At 41.1% G+C, this 20,814-nt stretch overlaps 1 protein-coding gene across 6 annotated transcripts in view; it reads left to right on the top strand.

Annotated features, from left to right (window-relative positions):
- The window catches only part of NFX1 (nuclear transcription factor, X-box binding 1), an 81,035-nt gene that overhangs the window by 7,830 nt on the left and 52,391 nt on the right, over positions 1–20,814 (top strand). For all 6 annotated transcript variants that reach the window (XM_032860376.1, XM_032860377.1, XM_032860378.1 and 3 more), the window contains 4 exons: positions 9,031–9,189; positions 12,094–12,171; positions 16,817–16,922; positions 19,066–19,137. In XM_032860376.1, the coding sequence (XP_032716267.1) occupies positions 9,031–9,189; positions 12,094–12,171; positions 16,817–16,922; positions 19,066–19,137 (415 nt within the window). The remainder of the gene's footprint in view (positions 1–9,030; positions 9,190–12,093; positions 12,172–16,816; positions 16,923–19,065; positions 19,138–20,814) is intronic.

Raw genomic sequence — 20,814 nt, forward strand, 5'->3', positions numbered from 1 at the left:
AAAAATAAAATCTTAAGAAAAAAAAAACCAGAATTGCCAGATACTGAAGTGGTAAAACTGCTGGGAGAGAAAAGGTGTTGTTTGTTTTGAAAACTCTTTAGTTTGAGATAATTTTAGATTTATAGAAAAGTTACAAAGATAGTACTGGGAATTCCCATATATCCTTCACCCAGCTTTGTCTAATATTAATATCTTATATAACCAACTCTGGCCTTTGGTCAAAACTAAGAAATTAACACTGGTATAAACTAAACTGTAGACTTCATTTGGATTTTGCCATTTTTTTTCCACTACCATCCTTTTTTGTTCCAGCATCCAGTCCAGGATACCATGTTGAAATTAGTCATCCATCATGTCTCCTTGATCTCCTCTCAGTCTTTCTTAGTCTTTTTGTTGGAAAGGTTTTCTTAGTCTTCCCTTGTTGGAAAAGATGTTTTTGGATATGTTTTGTTTTGTCTACTCCTTGTTTAGAAAATTAAGAGAATTAGGGAGTTAAAAATTCAGGCAGAGATCTGGACTGGAGATTTAAATTTGGGAACTCTCAGCACTGAGTCCTCTAACAGACTAGAGGTCACCTAATGTGTGAGTGTAGTTAGAGAAGAAAGGTTGGAGGGTAGAGCCTTTCTATACCTCAGTGTTTCAAGGTTAGAAGATAGGGGCCCATCAGAAGAGATGGGGAATGAGTAGGAATTGAACTAGAAAGTGAACCATGTTTTTGTTTGTTTAAAGTATTTATTTATTTATTATTTGAGAGAGAAAACATAAACAGGAGGAATGGCAGAGGGAGAGGTAGAGGTAGGTTGTCCTCTGAGCGGGGAGCCCGATACAGGGCTTGACCCCAGGATCCTGTGTTCATGACCGGAGCCGAAGGCAGACACTTAACCGAGCCACCCAGGCATCACAGAAGTGAACCATATTTTGTTTTGTTTTTTTAAAGGTTTTATTTATTTACTTATTTGACAGAGATCACAAGTAGGCAGAGAGGCAGGCAGAGAGAGAGGGAGAAGCAGGCTTCCCGCTGAGCGGGCCTGATGTGGGGCTCGATCCCAGGACTTGGGATCATGACCTGAGCCGAAGGCAGAGGCTTTAACCCACTGAGCCACCCAGGCGCCCCAAAGGCTTTATTTAATTATTTGACAGACAGAGAGAGATCACAAGTAGGCAGAGAGGCAGGCAGAGAGAGAGGGGGAAGCAGGCTGAGCAGAGCAGAGAGCCCGATGTGGGCCTCAATCCCAGGACCCTAAGATCATGACCTGAGCCAAAGGCAGAGGCCTGACCCTCTGAGCCACCCAGGTGCCCAGAAGTTAACCATGTTTTAAACACCAAACTAAAAAAAAGAGCTCAAGGAGAAGGGAGTTGTGCCAAGGAGAAGGATCAGTTGTGCCAAATGCTGCTGATGTATCCAGCAAGAGGACAACTTCATATTGATTGTTGAATTTGGTGGTGTGAAGGTTATTGGTCTTGAAAAGAGCAGTTTTGGTGGAGTAGTGGAGGTGAAAGCTTGATTAGAATGGAAAGAGAGGGTGACCCCAGATAAAAGTCTCCCTGGCTGCTTGAAAGTGGTCTTTGCTTACTCTTGTTCTATACCGAGAGAAATGAGCACTGCTCCCGTTCTCCCAAGTTCTCTGGATCCCTCTTTCTCTGGTAACAGGATCCCCTATATCCTTAGTCCATTTCTGCTCTGCTCTTGCTTTTAATTAATCTGTGGCCTTCTCTTAAGTTCATCCCTTTCCTTGCAGCCTGTTCAGAGCATGCACTTTTCCTTTATCCTACTTTCCTTAGTTTCGGGAAGACGGGAAGAGCATGCTCCTCTCCCAGTGTCCTTTCTGAACCATTATATTTCTACCTTGTCTCAGAATCCCTGTTCCTTTGAGCCTATCGGTACATCAATTTTTGGCTACATCACCTCCCACGTCTCTTTATCTTTGTCATGTTTTAGCCTCCAGTCTCCCAGCCCTAGTGTCATTTATTAATGCCTCCTGCCTATATCTTTCCTCTTCCACAGTGATTCTCAAAGTATAGTTACAGACCAGCAGCTGAAAAGCACATTCTTGGGTCTCACCTCAGACTTAACAAATAGAAATTCTGGGAGTAGGGCCCAGTAGTCTTATTTTTTATCAAGCCTCCAAGTGACTCTGATTTGAGAACCACTGATTTACCATAAATCCTGCTATTATTCTGCAGGACTTTAGTGATCATATGGATTATACCATTCTCACATTCTTTGATCTTCTCAACCACAGTGACCTTCACCTTCATTATCCTTCCACACCCACTACTACTTTCTGACCATAACCTCCTGTCCTCTGACACTCTGAGTCTATTCCACCCACTAACTGTATCATCAGCTGTTTCTCATTCTTTATTCCCTCCTCAGGCTGGGCCTTAATGTAATTTTAAAGTATTATCCTTCTGCCAAGCCATTTGGCAGAACCCCCACCCTGGGTTGATACTGCAGTCTACCTTTTCTGCTCCACCTGACTAACAGAATGCTGTTCCAGGAAATCATATGATAGTACAGATTTGGTGCTGCTGCAGACTCACCCTCTCAGGGAAGTCTTCCTGATCACCCTGTTTAGAACTCGAGTATTTCCCCCACCACCAGCACTCCCTATCCTTTACTGGTTTATTTTTCTCCGTAGCACTTATCACTATTCAATGATGAATTGAAATTCATACTACCTATGGTTATGCTTTTTCATGTAATTTCAATAACTTTTCATTATTTATTTATTGTTTCCCTTCCCCTACTGGGTAGTAACTTCCTAAGGGCAGTAGATTTTTGTCTGGTTTGTTTACCGTGTATTCTTAGTGTTTAAACAATGCCTGGCACACAGTAGGTTCTCAGTAAACATTTTTGATTGTGATTCTCCAACTTCACTTGACTTTGAGTATATGGCCTTGGTTAGCTGCCCTTCTCATTTTCATCTAAGACTACAAATCTTTTCCAGTCTTATTCAGACCTTCTTGCCATTCGTCTCCCTCAAACTCAATGGACCTCCTTGCCTCTTCACAGACAAAGGGGAGATCATCAGGCATAATTTTCTCAGCTTTTTGCTCCCTTTAATGCAAACTCGGAGACATCTGTGCCTATCCTCCTTTTCTTTCACCCATTCTGAAATCTCCTTTGTTTTCTTTCAGCAGCCTTTTCACACATACCATTCCAAGTTTTCAGCCTGAAGCTCTCTTCCCAAGTCTGCACACACTCTGAAAGAAAAAATTTCCCTTGTCATATGTGCCCCTCGCTGTCCCCCCACTCCGCCCCGTGTTTCCTTCCATTCTAGTCTAATCAAGAATCACCACTTTATTTCTTTTTACCTATTTTGGTTCACTTCTCAGTCCTCTGTCATCATCACCACTTGACTCGCAGCTACTGGTAAGTCTTTCTATTTGTCACACCCATCAGACAGATGTATTTCAGTCCTTATCCTGGGCTTCCCTTTGAGTTTTAGGCAAAGGAGTCTGTTGAAATGTTACTTCCTTGATATTACACATTTCTGATCCTCCTTGTTCTCCTTGGCTATTCCTGCTTGTGTCCTTCAAGTTTCTCTTCCTCCACCTCTTTTTTTTTTTTTTTTTAAGATTTTATTTGTTTGTTTGACACAGAGATCACAAGCAGGCAGAGAGGGGGGGTAGGCAGGCTCCCTGCTGAGCAGAGAGCCCAACGTGGGTCTTGATTCCAGGACTCTAGGATCATGACCCAAGCCGAAGGCAGAGGCTTTAACCCACTGAGCCACCCAGGTGCCCCTCCACCTCTTTCTTAAATGTTGGTGTTTCCTAGGGCTTTATCTTAGCCCTCTGTTCTTCTTGCTTGATTAAGGTCTCATTGGAAGATTACAACTGGTTCCATTTCTTTCAGCTACTGCCTCTGTGCTGTGCTGACTTCTAAACTTTTACCTCCAGTCCCTAAGCTCTGCCACAAGCTTCAGACTCCTATAAATAAATGTGGTATCTGACGTATGCTTCATACTCAACAAAACCATCTTTTTTTTTTTTTTTTTAAGATTTTGTTTATTTATTTGTCAGAGAGAGAGCGAACAAGCAGGGAGAACAGGCAGGCAGAGGGAGAAGCAGGCTCCCTAGTGAGCAAGGAGCCAGATGCAGGACTTGATCCCAGGACTCCAGGATCGTGACCTGAACAGAAGGCAGATGCTTAACCAACTGAGCCACCCAGGAGTCTCTCAGCATAACCATCTTGAAGATGTTTACCATGTTTATATTGTATTAGCTTCTTTTTTTTTTTTTAAGATTTATTTTTTTACTTGGGGTGCCTGGGTGGTTCAGTCCTTAAGCAGCTGCCTTTGGCTCAGGTCATGATCCCAGAATCCTGGGATTGAGCCCCACATCAGGCTCCCTGCTCCATGGGAAGCCTGCTTCTCTCTCCCACTCCCCCGACTTGTGTTCCCTCTCTCTCGCTGTGTCTCTCAAATCGATAAAATCTTTAAAAAAAAAAAAAAAAGATTTATTTATTTACTTTAGAGAGAGAGAGAGAGCACACGGGCAAGAGGGGCAGAGGGAGAAAGAATCTCAAGCAAATTTCGCACTGAGCATAGAGCCCATGTATTAGCTTTTTAAAAATAGCTGCCTCACGTTAAATGAAGTAACTTAATAAAGTCAGTTTAGTAGGTAACTCACCTTTAGTCCCACCATCCAGATATAACCAGCTTTAACCTTTTGTTCTGTTTTCTTATAGAATTTTCCAATGCTCAGTTTTACATTGTTAAAATCATGTAATATAAACAGTGTTCATCTTTTTGCTTATGTTATATATTTTTCTGCTCATTAAGAAATCCTTACACTTAAAAAAAAAAAGAAATCCTTACACTTTATTCTAAACATATAATATGCAATAAAAATAGATAAGCATTAATATTTGAACAATCTCTTTTTTTTTTTTTTTTAAAGATTTTATTTATTTAGTTGACAGAGGCAGAGCACAAATAGGCAGAGTGGCAGGCAGAGGGAGAAGGAGAAGCAGGCTTCCCGCTAAGCAGGGAGCCTAATGCGGGGCTTGATCCCAGGACCTTGGGATCCTGACATGAGCCGAAGGTAGCCACTCAACCGACTGAGCCACCCAGGCACCCCACAGTCTCCCATTTTTTATCTATTTTTTATTTTTGCTGATTTTAAACTGAATTCCAAATATCAGATTAGTTTTAGTGTACATCTGTTTTTTTTTAATGGCTCTTTCTTTCTTTCTTTCTTTTTTTTTTTTACTTAATCACAGTGTTCTCTTTGATTCTTCAAAGCAGAATTGCTTTTGGGTTTTTTTTAACAGTTATTTATTGGTACATCTGAGAAGTCTGTAGTCAGTTAACACTTCACTCCGTTCTCTTCTGATTATTTCAGTGGGCACATCACCCTCTTTACTGACATGCTTTAAAAATAGAAGTATAGAGTAGACATTGTTGTGACTGAGTAATTATGGAGAAACCCTAATCGAAGAGAATTTAAGATTGAAGAAAAGCCAGTGGTCAGGCAAGGGCTGGCAGCCAGCAGACAAGTGTCTTGGGCCTGAAATGTGATAGTTTACCAGGACAGAGCTATTCTGGGACAGTACCATATTTTACATGTGTTACACATGTTTTGATAAAACTGAAGTATTATTGGTGAAAGGATTATATTGTTTCTCTCCCTAGGTCTTCTGGAAACTTTTGCTATATTTTTATTTCTTTTCATTCATTCATACAAGTATCATTGAGTACCCACTATGTCCCAACCAGCAGTAGGTAAAAACCTCAGCCATCAAGGAATGTACATTCTTAAAAAAAAAAAAAAAAAAAAAAGTGTACATTCTATGTATAGATAGATGTATAGAGTTAGGAAATAAGATGAAAAAAGTAAAATATATGCTATAAAAGACAGGCTATATAAGTGGTGTGGAGAAAATAAATGATCTATAAGATTCAAGTGGTGTAGAGGAAAATACAGTATGGGAAAGTGATGGGGAATGATGAGGGAGCGGGCTGAAATTTTTTAAAATATGGCCAAGGCCAGTCTTCTCATTGAGAAGATCACATTTTGAGTAAACACCTGAAGATGGTGAGGGACTGAGCTATGCCAATGTCTAGGGAGTATGTGTATTGGGCAGAGGGAGCAACAAGTTATAAAGACCCTCACGCAGAAATCTGCCTGCTAGTCTGGGACCAGGAAGGAGGCCATTGTGTTCTTAGAGTAGTGACTTAGGGAAAGAGAAATAGCAGGTGGGGACCGGAAGTGATAAAGGCCATTGTGAGGACTTTGGCTTTTACAGACGTGTGAAGTCAGAACCATTGGCAAGTTCTGGACTTGAGTGGCATTATCTAATTTGCATTTTAACAGGCTCCCTCTGGCTGCTGTGGTGAGAATAGACTGAAGTAGGGCAAGGGCAGAAGTAGGAAGACTATTTAGGAGGCCATTTTAATAATCCAGGTGAATAGATAGTGGCTTGGGCCATAATAATAGCAGCAGGGGTTGGATTCTGGATGAATTCTGAAGATAGTGCTAGCAGGATTTACTGTCAGATTCAAAATGGGATGTGAGAGAAACAGCCTTTGGAGAGGGCTTAGTAGAACTTTGTGGGTTATTCAAAGTTGGCACTTGTTCCCACTTTGCTATATATATATGCATCCTAGTGGTCAGTTTCACTGTGACTAGATTTAGAAACATCACATATAAAACAATAATTATTTATTAACAAACCATAAACTTAATGAATAAGAGAAACAATAAAATAAAAAGACAACCTTCAGGGCAAAAATCAAAACAACAGTCAATCATAGGATTCTCATGTATGTTCCCAACCTCACTTACTTTTTTGTGTCCTTCACTTCTCAGTTCTGTCCTAGAATAGTCAATAGGCACTTTCTACAAAATTTATTCCAAATTCTCACAGACTGTTCCTCTGCACAGTCAGGCTCTTGTATGTAGATGATTCACTCATAATCTTACTCTTTAATGAGCTATCTCTTACTTACCCCTTCAGAATCTTTCATATGTAGCATACTAAATGGTAGGAATGTAATTAACTTTGTTATTCAGAGATGTTAACCAATGCAGGGTAGAGTGTCCCTGCTTTTAAGAAAGAATCTAAGTCTGGTTCTTTAGTTTTTTTTTATATAATTCAGTTTTTTTCTTTTTTAAAGATTTTATTTATTTATTTGACAGAGATCACAAGTAGGCAGAGAGGCAGGTGGAGAGAGAGGAGGAAGCAGGCTCCCTGCTGAGCAGAGAGCCAGATTCAGGGCTCGATCCTAGGACTCTGAGATCATGAGCTGAGCCAGAGGTTAAAGGCAGAGGCTTTAACCCACAGAGCCACCCAGGCGCCCCAATATAATTCAGTTTTTTGATGTGTTTATCATTTACCTGAAGCAAGTAGATTTCTCTTTATCAACCACACAAAATCTTTATTCCGGGCTTTTGTCAAACAAAAGAGCTATCTCAGAAACTACTGATGCCTGGGGTGCCTGGGTGGCTCAGTTGGTTAAGCGACTGCCTTCGGCTCCCATCATGATCCTGGAGTCTTAGGATCGAGTCCCACATCAGGCTCCCTGCTCAGCAGAAGCCTGCTTCTCCCCCTCCCTCTGCCACTCCCCCTTCTCATGCTGCTTCTCTCTCTCTGTGTCAAATAAATAAATAGATAGAAACTACTGAAGCCTGAAACTTTCAAGGGAGAGAGCTGATACTCATTTATTTCTTCATCCATTCATTTAATAAATATTTACTGAGCACCTGCTAATGGCTAGGCACTGGAAATACAACAGTGAGCAAGGCAGACCCTGTCTCACAGACCTTATAGTTCTTGTGTTTTGTATTTCTTTTGCCATTAAATTAGACAAACAAAAAGTAATCTTACGAAAGCTAATACTCTAAAATGATTAAAATGTGAGCTTTGTGACCTTAGGTAAGTGATTGAACTACTTTGAGCCTCAGTTTCTTCATCTATAAAATGGTACCTATATTACAGCCTTGTTACGAAAATTAAATATATGTAAAGTGCATAAGTACAGCACTTGGCATGATGTATTTAAGGTTAGTTAGTTTATTCTTAAAACCTATTTGGACCCAATAACAAATAAAATAGTATTATGAAATAAATGCTGTAAGTATAGACTGAAAGAGGCGCCTGGGTGGCTCAGTAAATTAAGCGTCTGCCTTTAGCTCGGGTCATAATTTTGGGGTCCTGGGATTGAGCCCCATGTCAGGCTCCCTGCTCAGAAGAAATTCTCTCTCTCTCTCTGTCTCTCTCTCTCTTTAACACACACACACACACATATATCTGATAGTACCTGACTCTACTTCGGATCTAAAAAGGCTTTGCTGAGATCATGTTTGAGGAAAAATCTGGAAGTCAGCGAAGGTAATAAGGAATCCACCTGGGAGGATTCCTAATGATGCTGATCTCCTTCACCAGATGCTAGGCTTCTGGAACGAGGGTTTGTGTCTCCTTCAGTCTAGTAACCCTACCGTGGCATTATGGTAAACACCAAGAACATCTTTTTTGAGTAGATCAACTGAAGACTTCCATGGAAACTACTAGAAGAGATGAGACTTTTTTTTTTTCTTTTTGAGATGAGACTTTCATGGCAACTACTAGAAAAGAGGTTACCACCCTGGGTTGTTGGAACCTATCAAGGCTTAGGTTTTTTCGATTGACCACTGCAGTTTCGTGAGTTTTTTCCCAGCTTGACTTCATGGATCTGGATCAGATTCATAGGAGGTAGTACAAGGTGCTACAGTTGTTGTTTCTGAGGAACAGAAGCAACTTGCTGTGTTATAAGGGGCATTTGGCTATTCTGGGCAATTCCTGGGCAGTTTTCTGGGACTGTTTCCTCAATTGTGCAAATCCCCACCTGAATGTCCACTTCCTAAGTCTTCTTCCTCAGCATACTCCTGTTCTTCTTCGCCCCAAACACTGAACAGCCACCTTACTCAGAATCAGACATACTTAAAACCTTTGTGTTTGGAGATTTCCCCTAAATGCCTTGCTGATCCTTGGCTGACTAAAGTAAGGAATGTTTTACTGTTGGAATTAATTTTTTTTTTTAACAGGTTCTCTAATTGAACAGCTAACTACAGAAAAATATGAGTGCATGGTGTGCTGTGAATTGGTTCGTGTCACAGCGCCAGTGTGGAGTTGTCAGAGCTGTTATCATGTGTTTCATTTGAACTGCATAAAGAAATGGGCAAGGTCTCCAGCATCTCAAGCAGGTCAGTTGTTTCTCTCTTCTGAATATTCTCACTCATTTGATATGTTCAGGATTTAAACTTAGCCTTTTTTTTTAAAGATTTTATTTTATTTCTTTTATTTCTTTTTATTTGTCAGAGAGAGAGGACGCATGCACAAGCAGGGGGAGTGGCAGGCAGAGGGAGAAGCAGGCTCCCAGCTGAGCAAAGAGCCCAATGTGGGACTTAATCCGAGGGCTCTGGGATCATGACCTGAGCCAAAGGCAGATGCTTAACCAACTGAGCCACCCAGACATCCCTAAGATTTTATTTTTAAATATACCCAACGTGGGGCTCCAACTTACAACCCTGAGATCAAGTCACATGTTCCACTGGCTGAGCCATCCAGGCACCCCTTAAACTTAGATTTAAAAATAACTAATTACTTGGGGTTCCTGGGTGGCTCAGTCATTAAGTGTCTGCCTTCAGCTCAGATCATGATCGCAGTGTCCTGGGATCAAGCCCCACATCGGGTTCCCTGCTCAGCAGGAAGCCTGCTTCTCCTTCTCCCACTCCCCCTGCTTGTGTTCCTTCTCTCGCTGTGTCTCTCTCTGTCAAATAAATAAATAAAATCTTTAAGAATAATAAAAATAACTAATTCCTCTTGAATATTTTATCTGCTCTGTTTCCTTGAACACATGTTTCAGATGACTAGTATGAAGCTGTAGATATTAAATAAAGAACTAAGGGGCACCTGATTGGCTCAGTTGGTAGAGCATGTAACTCTTGATCTCAGTGGTGTGAGTTCAAGCCCCATGTTGAGCATAGAGCTTAAAAAGTGAAAATAAAATAAAATAAATTTTTTTTAAGGTTTTATTTATTTGCGCGAGAAAGAGAACATGAGAAGAGGGAGGATCAGAGGTAGAAGCAGATTCCCTGCCGAGCAGGGAGCCTGATGTGGGACTTGATCCTAGGACTCTAGGATCATGACCTGAGCTGAAGGCAGTCACTTAACCAACTGAACCACCTGGGCACCCCAAAATAAAATTTTTTAAAGAAAGAAATTTATGTATCTATGTGTTTATTTATTTAAGATTTTATTTATTTGAGAGAGGGAATGAGAGAGCATGAGAGGGGAGAGGTCGGAGGGAGAAGCAGACTCCCCGCTGAGCAGGGAGTCCAGTGTGGGACTCAGTCCCGAGACTCCAGGATCATGATCCGAGCTGAAGGCAGTTGCCCAACCAACTGAGCCACCCAGGCACCCCTAAAGAAGGAAATTTTTAAAAACAGCTTAACCTGACAATACCAAAGTATATTTGGAATACAAAAAAATCAGTCACATTTATTGAAAATGGTAACTTTTATCCAGGTATCAATTACAGAAAACATTGCCTGTATAGCTTGCTTTTGAAATTTATAGAAAGCAGTTGCTGGGGTGCCTGGTCGACTCATTTGGTTAAACAGGCAACTTGTGATTTCGGCTTAGGTCATGATCTCATGGGTTATGAGATCTGAGCCCTGAAGAGCTGAGCCTCTGTGTTCAGTGTAGAGTCTGGATGAAAGATTATCTCTCTGCCACTCTGGCCCCCTTTGTGTTTCCTCCCGCCTCCCCTGCCCCCAGCCCCGTGAGCTCATGCTCTCTCTCTTTCTCTAAAATAAATAAAATAGGGGCACTTGGGTAGCGCATTCTGTTAAACCTCAGACTTTGGCTGGGGTCATGATCTCTGGATCCTGGAATGTTGCCCTGCCTTAGGCACTCCACTTAGCCAGGAGTCTGCTTGTTCCTCTCCGTCTGCCTCTCTGCTTGCTCCTGCACACACACTCTCTCTCTCGTGAATAATAAAAGCTTTTTAAATAAATAAATAAAATCTTTTAAAATTTCCTTTTAAGAAAAAATAACATTTGTTTTCTGATCTGTGACTCTTCTAATTTAAAACATCTGAGGGCACCTGGCTGGCTCAGTCGGTAGAGCATACAACTCTTGATCTCAGAGTTGTGGATTTGAGCCCTGTGTTGGGTGTAGAGATGATTTAAGTCTTAAAAAAAGAAGACATTTGGGTTTTCCTGAATGTACTCAAATTATTTTTTTGGAAGATTTTATTTATTTATTTAACAGAGATCACAAGTAGGCAGAGAGGCAGGCAGAGAGAGAGGAGGAAGCAGGCTGTTCGAGGAGCAGGGAGCCCAAAGCGGGGCTCAATCCCAGGACCCTGGGATCATGATCTGAGCTGAAGGCAGAGGCTTTAACCCACTGAGCCACCCAAACACCCCTTCGCTCAAATATTTTATCCTTTTGTTTTTTCAAGCCAAGATTTAGTTCAGTGTTTATCTCAGCAGTAGAACCACATAATAAATTGATAATCATGTGAGGTGATTGAGGTGTTAGCTAATGTGACTATGATAATCTTATTATAGTATATAAATGTATCAAGCCAGAATGTTGTACACCTTAGTGTTATATGTCAATTATATCTCAACTGACATTTAAAAAATGGGTACCTGTTTGATTACTATATTTAAAGCCCTTATAAATATAAGCCCAAATATAATATTTAAGCAGAGCATTCAGTATTGTGAATTTGTTTCTTAATATCCTGATATCCTTGGGGCGCTTGGGTGGCTCAGTGGGTTAAGCCTCTGCCTTCAGCTCAGGTCATGATCTCAGGGTCCTGGGATTGAGCCCTGCATTGAGCTCTCCACTCAGTGGGGAGCCTGCTTCCCTCTCTCTCTCTCTCTGTGCTTGCTTTCTGCCTACTTGTGATCTCTGTCTGTCAAATAAATAAATAAAATCTTTAAAAAAAAATCCTGATATCCTTAATATCTGATATTTTTAACATAAAATGACTACTGTTGCTTAAATATTAAGGCTTCTTTTAGGTTTAAATTTTTAAAAATTACATGTGCTTTTGTAAGGAAATTATTGTGATTTCCTCTTGTCTTTCTTGACAGATGGCCAAAGTGGTTGGAGATGTCCTGCCTGTCAGAATGTTTCTGCACATGTTCCTAATACTTACACTTGTTTCTGTGGTGAGTTTTTTGCTTTCACTTCAGTCTCATCCACTTCATGCATTGTAACTCATTTTCCAGCCCAGAAGAAGTGATGTGCCAGGCATGTTTTAGAAGTTCCTAATAAGACTTAAAAGTTCAGGAGTCTACCGACATCATCTGCCTGTGGTCCATCACACAGCCAGAGTCAAAGGCCTTTGTGCTCTTGTCAAGCTGTTCTGGACCTGGCCTTCTCATCATGCCCACCAGGCTAATGCAACTTCTGAGCTGTGGTTCTGGTCTCCTTGATCTTACCTTTAGACCAGAGCTGATCAGATGGTGGAGGCAGGCTTAGACATGGGCTCTTTCTCACCCTTAACTGTAACAGTTTTGATACTCCAGATTTGAACAGTATGAGGAAAGAGTGGTGTTGAAAAATATTTTAACCTGGAAAATCAGTCATTGGGGTCTTTAAAATAAAAATTTTCTTTTTACATTTTTACATTACAAACTCTGTCCTCCCTCTTTATGGAATACTTCTTCCTGTTTTTAAATAACTCAATTCCCCTATGTGTTAGGGAGAACATTCTGCAGTCTAGATGCCCATTCTTGCTGCTAGTCTGTTTTCTGCATGTCTTTTCTTTTATGTGTATTTTTTTTCCTTTCCTGTCTTTTAATGGCTAACCTTCATATAGTTCTTGATTTTTTTCAAATTTTGCTTCTTAACCATCTGTCACCCTTCTTGACCATCGCATTTTTGCTTCTGTCCTCCTCACCTTGCTGCACCTGTTTTCAGAAATCATCAGTGGCTCCTTCCTGACAAATCCAGGGCTGATTTATAAGTTCTTAACCTTTTTGGCAGCACAGAAGCTCTTGGAGCTTTTAGCCATTCCTTTCCTGAAATGACTAGCTCTTCCTGTTTATTTCTGTAAGCTTTAATTTGCTCCTATTTCTTCTTTCCCATTACTTAACTAGCATTTCACTAAAAGTTGGTCATGAAGTCTTCAACTTCTAGACTCAGTCTCTTGGTGAACTCAACTATCTAGAATATTCTTTCCCATCTTTAAATCTCCATCACTGACTCATCTGTTCAACATCAGACCCCAAACATTGTTTTCCAAAGGAGGCCTCCCTTTCTTATCCCCTCTCCCACTTTAGCCACTCTTTTATTTGGAATTTGCTGATCTTTTATTGCCAAATAAATCTGATCTTTTATTGCCAAAATCTGAGCCTTAAAAGATACTAAAATAATATTTGTTGAAGGGATGAATATTTTGGAATGTACTGTTGGAAAGGCAACATGAAGCTGGGAACAAGAAATCCATGTAAATCTATACAAATTGGACCAATACCAAGGCTTAATTACCTTATTTTAAAGGATTTTTAAACATAAAAGCACCACACTGGAATTAAAAATCTTGTTAAAGCCTTCACTGACAAATTAGATATGAGGCCTTAAGAAGGTAGAAGATGAGGGCTGAAGGTCAAGGTGATCTGAGTAAGGTAAAATGGTGTAGGAATGCAAATAATGGTCTTATATTTACCTAATGACTTTGCGTCACCTTGCTCTTTGGGGAGACCATTAATATAATATACTTTATTGAGAACTTAGTAGCAGACATTATGAAGAAACAGGGGAATAAGACTGCTTTTGACTTCCCAGAGTTTACAGTCTAAGAGCTAAGACACAATTAACTTCATGTTCTGTAAGTCCAAAGAACTGTGGGATATCTTTGGGGTGAATTCTCACTTTGGGCTAGATGATTTAGAGAATCCTTAAAAAAGGAGGTACAATTCAACTGAGCTTGAAAACTAGGTAAAATCTTGGTAGGAGAAAGATTTGTTGAGGTGAGTAGCATAAGCAGAAGTTTAAAAACAAGAAGGCTTAGGATCTTTTAGGAGAACGAGAATCATTGGTTATGGAACCCAGGATCTGTAAAGGTGAAGGCATGGGAAATGACTAGAAAGGCAGGGCTGACTGGTTTTTTGTTTATTTGTTTTGTTTTGTTTTTTTTGGGAGAGAGAGAGAGATCCCGTGTGCACATACAAGGGCAGCAGGGTGGCAGAAACAGAGGGAAAGAGAGAATCTTAAGCAGACTTTACACCCAGCACAGAGTCCATTGTGGGGCTGGATCTTAAAACCCTGAGGTTATAACCTGAGCCGAAATCAAGAGTCAGATGGTTAACCAACTGAGCCACCCTGGTGCACCAGGGCTGACTTCTTGATGCCAGGCTTAGATGCAGGGACTTCATTTGGCAGGCAGTGGGAAGCCACTGAGGGTGTCAGTGTGATTTTTTATAAAGATTAGTCTGGTGGGAGGGAATAGAGTGTTTGGGGGCCTAAACATTGGGGGTTTTGTAAGAACCCAGGTGAAAAATAATAAAAGTCTATAATGTATATTAGAGTGGGAGAGAAAGGAAGGGGGTACCAGATTTCAAAGGTAAATAGGAATTAATAACAGTGGGAAAGGGAAGAACCCAAATGTGGCTCCAAAGTTTCATGCTTTTGAAAATGATGATACCAAGGACAGAAAAAGGCAGGTCAGAGCACCAGGACTGACGGGGACAGTGAGTTCAATTTATAAACGTTGAATGGGTTGAGTGAACAAGGCCTCCAGTAAGAGGTGGTGTTAGGAAAATTTAAAGATTTTTTTTTTTTTTTTTTTTTTTTTTTACTTGAGAGAGAAAGCATGAGCTGGGGGAGAAGCAGATGGAGAAAGAGAAGCAGACTCCCCACTAAGCAGGGAGCTTGATACGGGGCTTGATCCCAAGACCCTGAGATCATGACCCCAGCTGAAGGCAGACATTTAACTGACTGAGCCACCCAGGTTCCCTGGGAGTTAGGAATATTTAAAGAGAGATGAGGACTTAGGGATGATAGTTGTTGTTGAGAGTAGTGGATAGAAGAAGGGTAAGGAGTGAAAAGAGCCTAATGCAGAACCCTGGCAGAAAGAAGAAAAACAAAACATTATTTAGAGTCAGGGAAAAGAGGTGGAGCCATTGAAAGATGGTAGGGGGAAACCAGGGCACTGTATTAAAGCAAGAAAGCACAGAAGCAGGGAAGTTTTTCTTTTTCTTTCTCTTTTTTTCTTTTTTTTTAAGATTTTACTAATTTATTTGACAGAGATCACAAGTAGGCAGAGAGAGAGAGGAGGAAGCAGGCTCCCTGCTGAGCAGAGAGCCCGATGAGGGACTCAATCCCAGACCCTGAGATCATGACCTGAGCCGAAGGCAGAGGCTTATTAACCCACTGAGCCACCCAGGCGCCCCGTAGGGAAGTTTTTGTAATAGACTGGAGATGAGTCTGGCAAATAGACAAGAGTAAAAGTAGCAAGGGAGATGAGGTGTGAGATACACTGTGTAGGGAAATTAAGAAAATTTGGTGATTAAGTAGATTATGGAAAGAAAGAGAGGAGTTGGGGATGACTCTAGTTTTTAAGTCTGTGACTCTAACAGTGATGGTATTGCTGACAAATAGAGAACACTGAAGAAGGAGAGGCTTCAGAGAGAAGATACTAACTTTGACTGTAAATGTAGACAGTTTGGGGTGACTGTGATACCTCACACAGAGATGTTCAGCAGATGTTTGGACAGAGAGGGCCGGAACTGAGGATTCAGGGCAGTGCACAAAGTGTAGATTTGGGGGGGTAAAAGGAAAAAGAAAAAAAATGTAGATTTGGGACTTATAGGCCTTTAGGTATAACAAACCTCTCAACATGAATAAAGCTTCTGAAAGAAACAAGATAGAGCAGCAGAGGCCAAACACTGGGGACAGGCCATCATTTGGGTGTAAATTGCCCAAGTAAAGATGAGTTCCTCAAGGGCATGGAGGAGTCCCTTGCCTCAGTTTTACACTTCCTGCCTCTGTGCTAAGTTCATAGAAGTCACTAAAGATTTCCAGATACACGGGGCGCCTGGGTGGCTCAGTCAGTTGAGCGTCTGCCTTCGGCTCCGGTCATGGTTCCAGAGTCCTGGGATCGAGCCCCGCGTCAGGCTCTCTGATCAGCAGGGAGCCTGCTTCCCCCTCCCTCTCTCTGCCTCTCTGCTACTTGTGATCTCTGTCTCTCTCTGCCAAATAAATAAATAAAATCTTTAAAAAAAAAAAAAAAGATTTCCAGATGCAAACTAATTGTAAAATTATAGCCCTCTTATGCCTACTTCATAGCTTTAGATTTGGCAAGTTCCTGCTGTATAGGGGATTTTTGTCCTTTCTATCTCTTAGTGCTGCCCCATCTCCCACCCCATTGTTCTCTTCCCTTATTTCTTCTTTCTTCTTCTTTTTTTTTTTTTCCCTTATTTCTTCTCTCAAATCCTTATGGCAGATGTTCCCATATCTATTCACGGGTCCATTTACAAAAGTTGTGGGGTTTTTTGTTTTAGATTAAATATGTCTGTTAGTCAAAGTTAGTCAAAGTAAAGATGACTTATTTCTCTTTTCCAGGTAATCCAGAATTTAGGATTTATCATGCTCAGTGAAGCTTTTGGTTTTTGTTTTTTGTTTTCAGTGAAGCTTTTGATGAGTAGCATTACAGTCATCTTTTTATTTTAGGATGTGGGGTGATATGTTTGTCACACTAATGAAAACCACACTAAAGTTCATGCTATCTAGCTATATTGTGTTGTTTCATTAAAGTCTAAGATGCAGTTGAAGTTTATACCATTGACTCTCTGATCTGGTATGTTTTAGGCAAGGTGAAGAACCCTGAATGGAGCAGAAATGAAATTCCACATAGTTGTGGTGAGGTTTGTAGAAAGAAACAGCCTGGCCAGGACTGCCCGCATTCCTGTAACCTGTAAGTTGGAACACTAGACCCCTGGGGATTCCTGGTAGACACACTTTGCTCGTGGCTCTGAGTACCTATATCTTTTGGTTAGCGTGTAGCAGGATGGGGTGAAGGGCAGTATGGTACCATTTACTGAACACTTAACACTGGGCCAGGCACTCTGTAAGAGTTAACTCATTGAGGGGAGCCTGGGTGGCTCAGTGGGTTAAAGCTTCTGCCTTCTGCTCAGGTCATGATCCCCGGGTCCTGGGATCGAGCCCCGCATCGGGCTCTCTGCTCAGCAGAGGCTGCTTCCTCCTCTCTCCCTGCCTGCTTCTCTGCCTACTAGTGATCTCTGTCTGTCAAATAAATAAATAAAATCTTAAAAAAAAAAAAAAAGTTAAGTCATTGAATCCTTACAACACCCTGGTTATGTATAAATATTTATCATCTCCATTTTACCGATGAGGCTCAGAAAGGCCAAGTATCTTGCCCAAAGTCATAGTGCTAGGACATGGTGGAGACGGGATTTCCATGGCAGTATACTGCTGGCTTTTAAGAAGAAATATCCCCCAGTGATATCTAGGTTCAAAAGAGGGAATAGGACAGACTTCTGTCCTGAAAAGGCAATTGTGTAGGGTCCTGTTGCACAGTGTTTTTAGGTCGTGAATCCCTTCTATCCAATAAATAGCCAGCTTTACAGTGTAGGTAGTCAGCTTCTAAATAAGAAGAGGAATACCCAATACTAACAATTCATTAGCTACAAAGGACAAATTTCTACAGCTTTGACTTCAGACCAATGTTTAACTCCTGGGGTCAAGTCGCTTAACAGTTGTGTGGCCTTGGGCTAGTTACTTAATTTCTCTAAGCCTCACTTTCTGCATCTGAAAAATAATAATGATATGAGCATCAGTACTTACAGAGTTCTATGAATATTAAATTAATGCATCTAAGAGACTTGGTACAGAATCTGGCATATGGTAAATGGTCAAGTAATGGTAACTTGTTTTTATTACCCAAATCTAAAAGTAAAACAGAGTCAAAGTGTTACCTTGGTGCTTCTCCTGCTCAGAGCAGGGTTAAATGTTGGGCCAGAGGCCTTGTGGGTCAGGATGTGGGGGACGTGCTAGGGAATTGCCTGTGATAGGAGAGATGCCCAGACAGGGTTACACAGCCTGGCCTGCTGCCTGTTCTTTTACTCCTTCCATGGGTCCTTCCTTAAAACCCAGGGACTCATCTGTTTAAACTGTTCCTTCCTTCAGTTGGCATTTTAGGTATATTCAATAATAAATTATCCCTGTGCATGAACCCTCTTTCTGAACTCTTTTGCAGAAATGGCCTACTGTCATGACTACCAGAGAACATCTAAAGTTATGCAGATTAGGTGGTCAACACCATGTCTGAAGGGAAAGGAGGCCCTAAAACATCTCACTAAATGGGCTAAGACCCTATTTGGAAATGTCATCTTTGAATGTCAGAACCAAATAAAACCAGTATTTTGACTTGGGCTTTATTTTTCTGGTTAAATATTCTTTTTTTTTTTTTTTTTTAAGATTTTATTTATTTATTTGACACAGAGAGATCACAAGTAGGCAGAGGGGCAGGCCAAGGCCGGAGGGGGAAGCAGGCTCACCACTGAGCAGAGAGCCCAATGCGGGCCTCGATCCCAGGACCCTGAGATCATGACTTGAGCTGAAGGCAGAGGCTTAACCCTCTGAGCCACCCAGGCACCCCCTGGTTAAATATTCTAAGATGATAATGCCACCAGTTCTTCCTATATGAAAACATTGTTGATATTTCCATTTATTTTATTTATTTATTTTTAAAGATTTTTTATTTGTTTATTTGACAGACAGAGATCACCAGTAGGCAGAGAGGCAGGCAGAGAGAGAGGGAGGAAGTAGGCTCTCTGAGGAGGAGAGAGCCCGATGTGGGGCTCGATCCCAGGACCCTGAGATCATGACTTGAGCCTAAGGCAGAAGCTTTAACCCACTGAGCCACCCAGGCACCCCTGATATTTCCATTTAAATAGCTTAATCAACTTTAGGCAAATACTAAAACATTCATGGTAGATTTATTTGTTGGCACATTCCCAATAAGACCCAGTAGGAGCAACTTTGTTCAGGTTTGGATACATGAGTATGATTTACTAATCTAAGCCTTTCTCTTTTAGTCTCTGCCATCCTGGACCTTGCCCACCCTGCCCTGCCTTTATGACTAAAACATGCGAATGTGGACGAACCAGGTAAAATTAGAACTGCTCTCTAAAGACTTCAGTTTTCACATTGATGATTTATGTGTGAATTTCTAAAGTAAGAATTAGTAGGTAGATATAAATAAGTGGTAGGTATAAATAGTACTTTTTTTTTTTTAGATTTTATTTATTCATTTGAGAGAGAGAGCACAAGTGGGGAGAGGCAGAGGGATAGGGAGAAGCAGACTCCCCACTGAGCTGGGAACTTGACATGGGACTCAATCCCAGGACCTGGAGATCACAACCCAAGCTGAAGACAGACGCCCAACCATCTGAGCCACATACGCACTCTTAAATAGTACTTTTTTGTAAATATTAGTTTACTCTGCTGCCCTAGTTCTTTGCAGTCTTATAGGTGATTAAGAAGTTATTTGCATAGTGAGATTACCTATTTCAGTTGAATGCCAAGATGACAGGAACTTTTTTCTCAATTTGTCTGTGTATAAAAGAATCAGGATTAAACTCAGACCTGTTGGGCGCCTGGGTGGCTCAGTGGGTTAAGCCTCTGCCTTCGGCTCAGGTCATGATTTTAGGGTCCTGGGATCAAGGCCCGCAGCAGGCTCTCTGCTCAGCAGGGAGCCTGCTTCCCCCTCTCTCTCTGCCTGCCTCTCTGCTTACTTGTGACCTCTCTCTCTCTCTCTCTGTCAAATAAATAAATAAAATCTTTAAAAATAATAATAATGAAAAAACAATAAATCCAGATCTATTAAGGTTCAGGAGACAGGGACCATTTATTTGTACCTAGCATTATATCTGGCACCAACGAGGTTTTCTATGAATATTGTTAAATGAACGAATAAGTAACCCCAGAGCCCATCCTCTTTTCATTATAATACAAGTTCTCCGTCATCAGGGCAAGGATCACTGATAGTTATGGAATGTTTCTGAGGCCCGGTAAGACCCATACGATTTCTGAACCACAAGACAAAATGGGATTCAGCCAATTATCAGTGAATCACATTTGTCTGAACTTACAAGGACAGTAGTGTGGCCTGAGAATCACATGTAAGGGCTCTGGGTCAGAAAGACCAGGTTGTATCTGGGCTGTGCCACTAATTAGCTGTTGACCTGGGCAAGTTGCTTAGTCTCCCTGAGCCTCATTTTTCTTTCTTTCTTTTTTTTTTTTTTTAAGATTATTTATTTACAAAGAGAGAAATCACAAGTAGGCAGAGAGACAGACAGGCAGAGAGAGAGGGAGAAGCAGGCTCTCCGCTGAGCAGAGAGCCCAATGCAGGGCTCAGTCCCAGGACCCCAAGATCATGACCGGAGCCGAAGGCAGACGCTCAACCCATGGAGCCACCCAGGCGCCCAAGCCTCATTTTTTAAATCACAGAATAGAAATAATAGTGTACACCTCCAGGGGTTGATGTTAGCCATGATGCTGAGCACTGGAAACATCATCTGTGTATGTAACAATGACTTTTTAAAACAAAATACGTACTTGAGATGAAAGTAGGGTATAGAATAAAACTTTTCTTGTAGGAGAGTAGACTCCAAGCTCTAAACCCCTACCTTGGAAAGAAACCTGAAGATAGTTGTCCAAAAATCTTCTCTAGCCAGAAAGTCAGCAAAATTAAATTAGGATGCTTATTGGAACAAAGCCAGAATGATTTTCCCATCCTGAATCAAAGTCATATACAGTATAGTTCTTAAGTATTATAACTACAC

The sequence above is a fragment of the Lontra canadensis genome, unplaced genomic scaffold (assembly GCF_010015895.1).
Source record: "Lontra canadensis isolate GAN:19392208 unplaced genomic scaffold, GSC_riverotter_1.0 scaffold19, whole genome shotgun sequence".
NCBI classification, from domain to species: Eukaryota; Metazoa; Chordata; class Mammalia; order Carnivora; family Mustelidae; genus Lontra; species Lontra canadensis.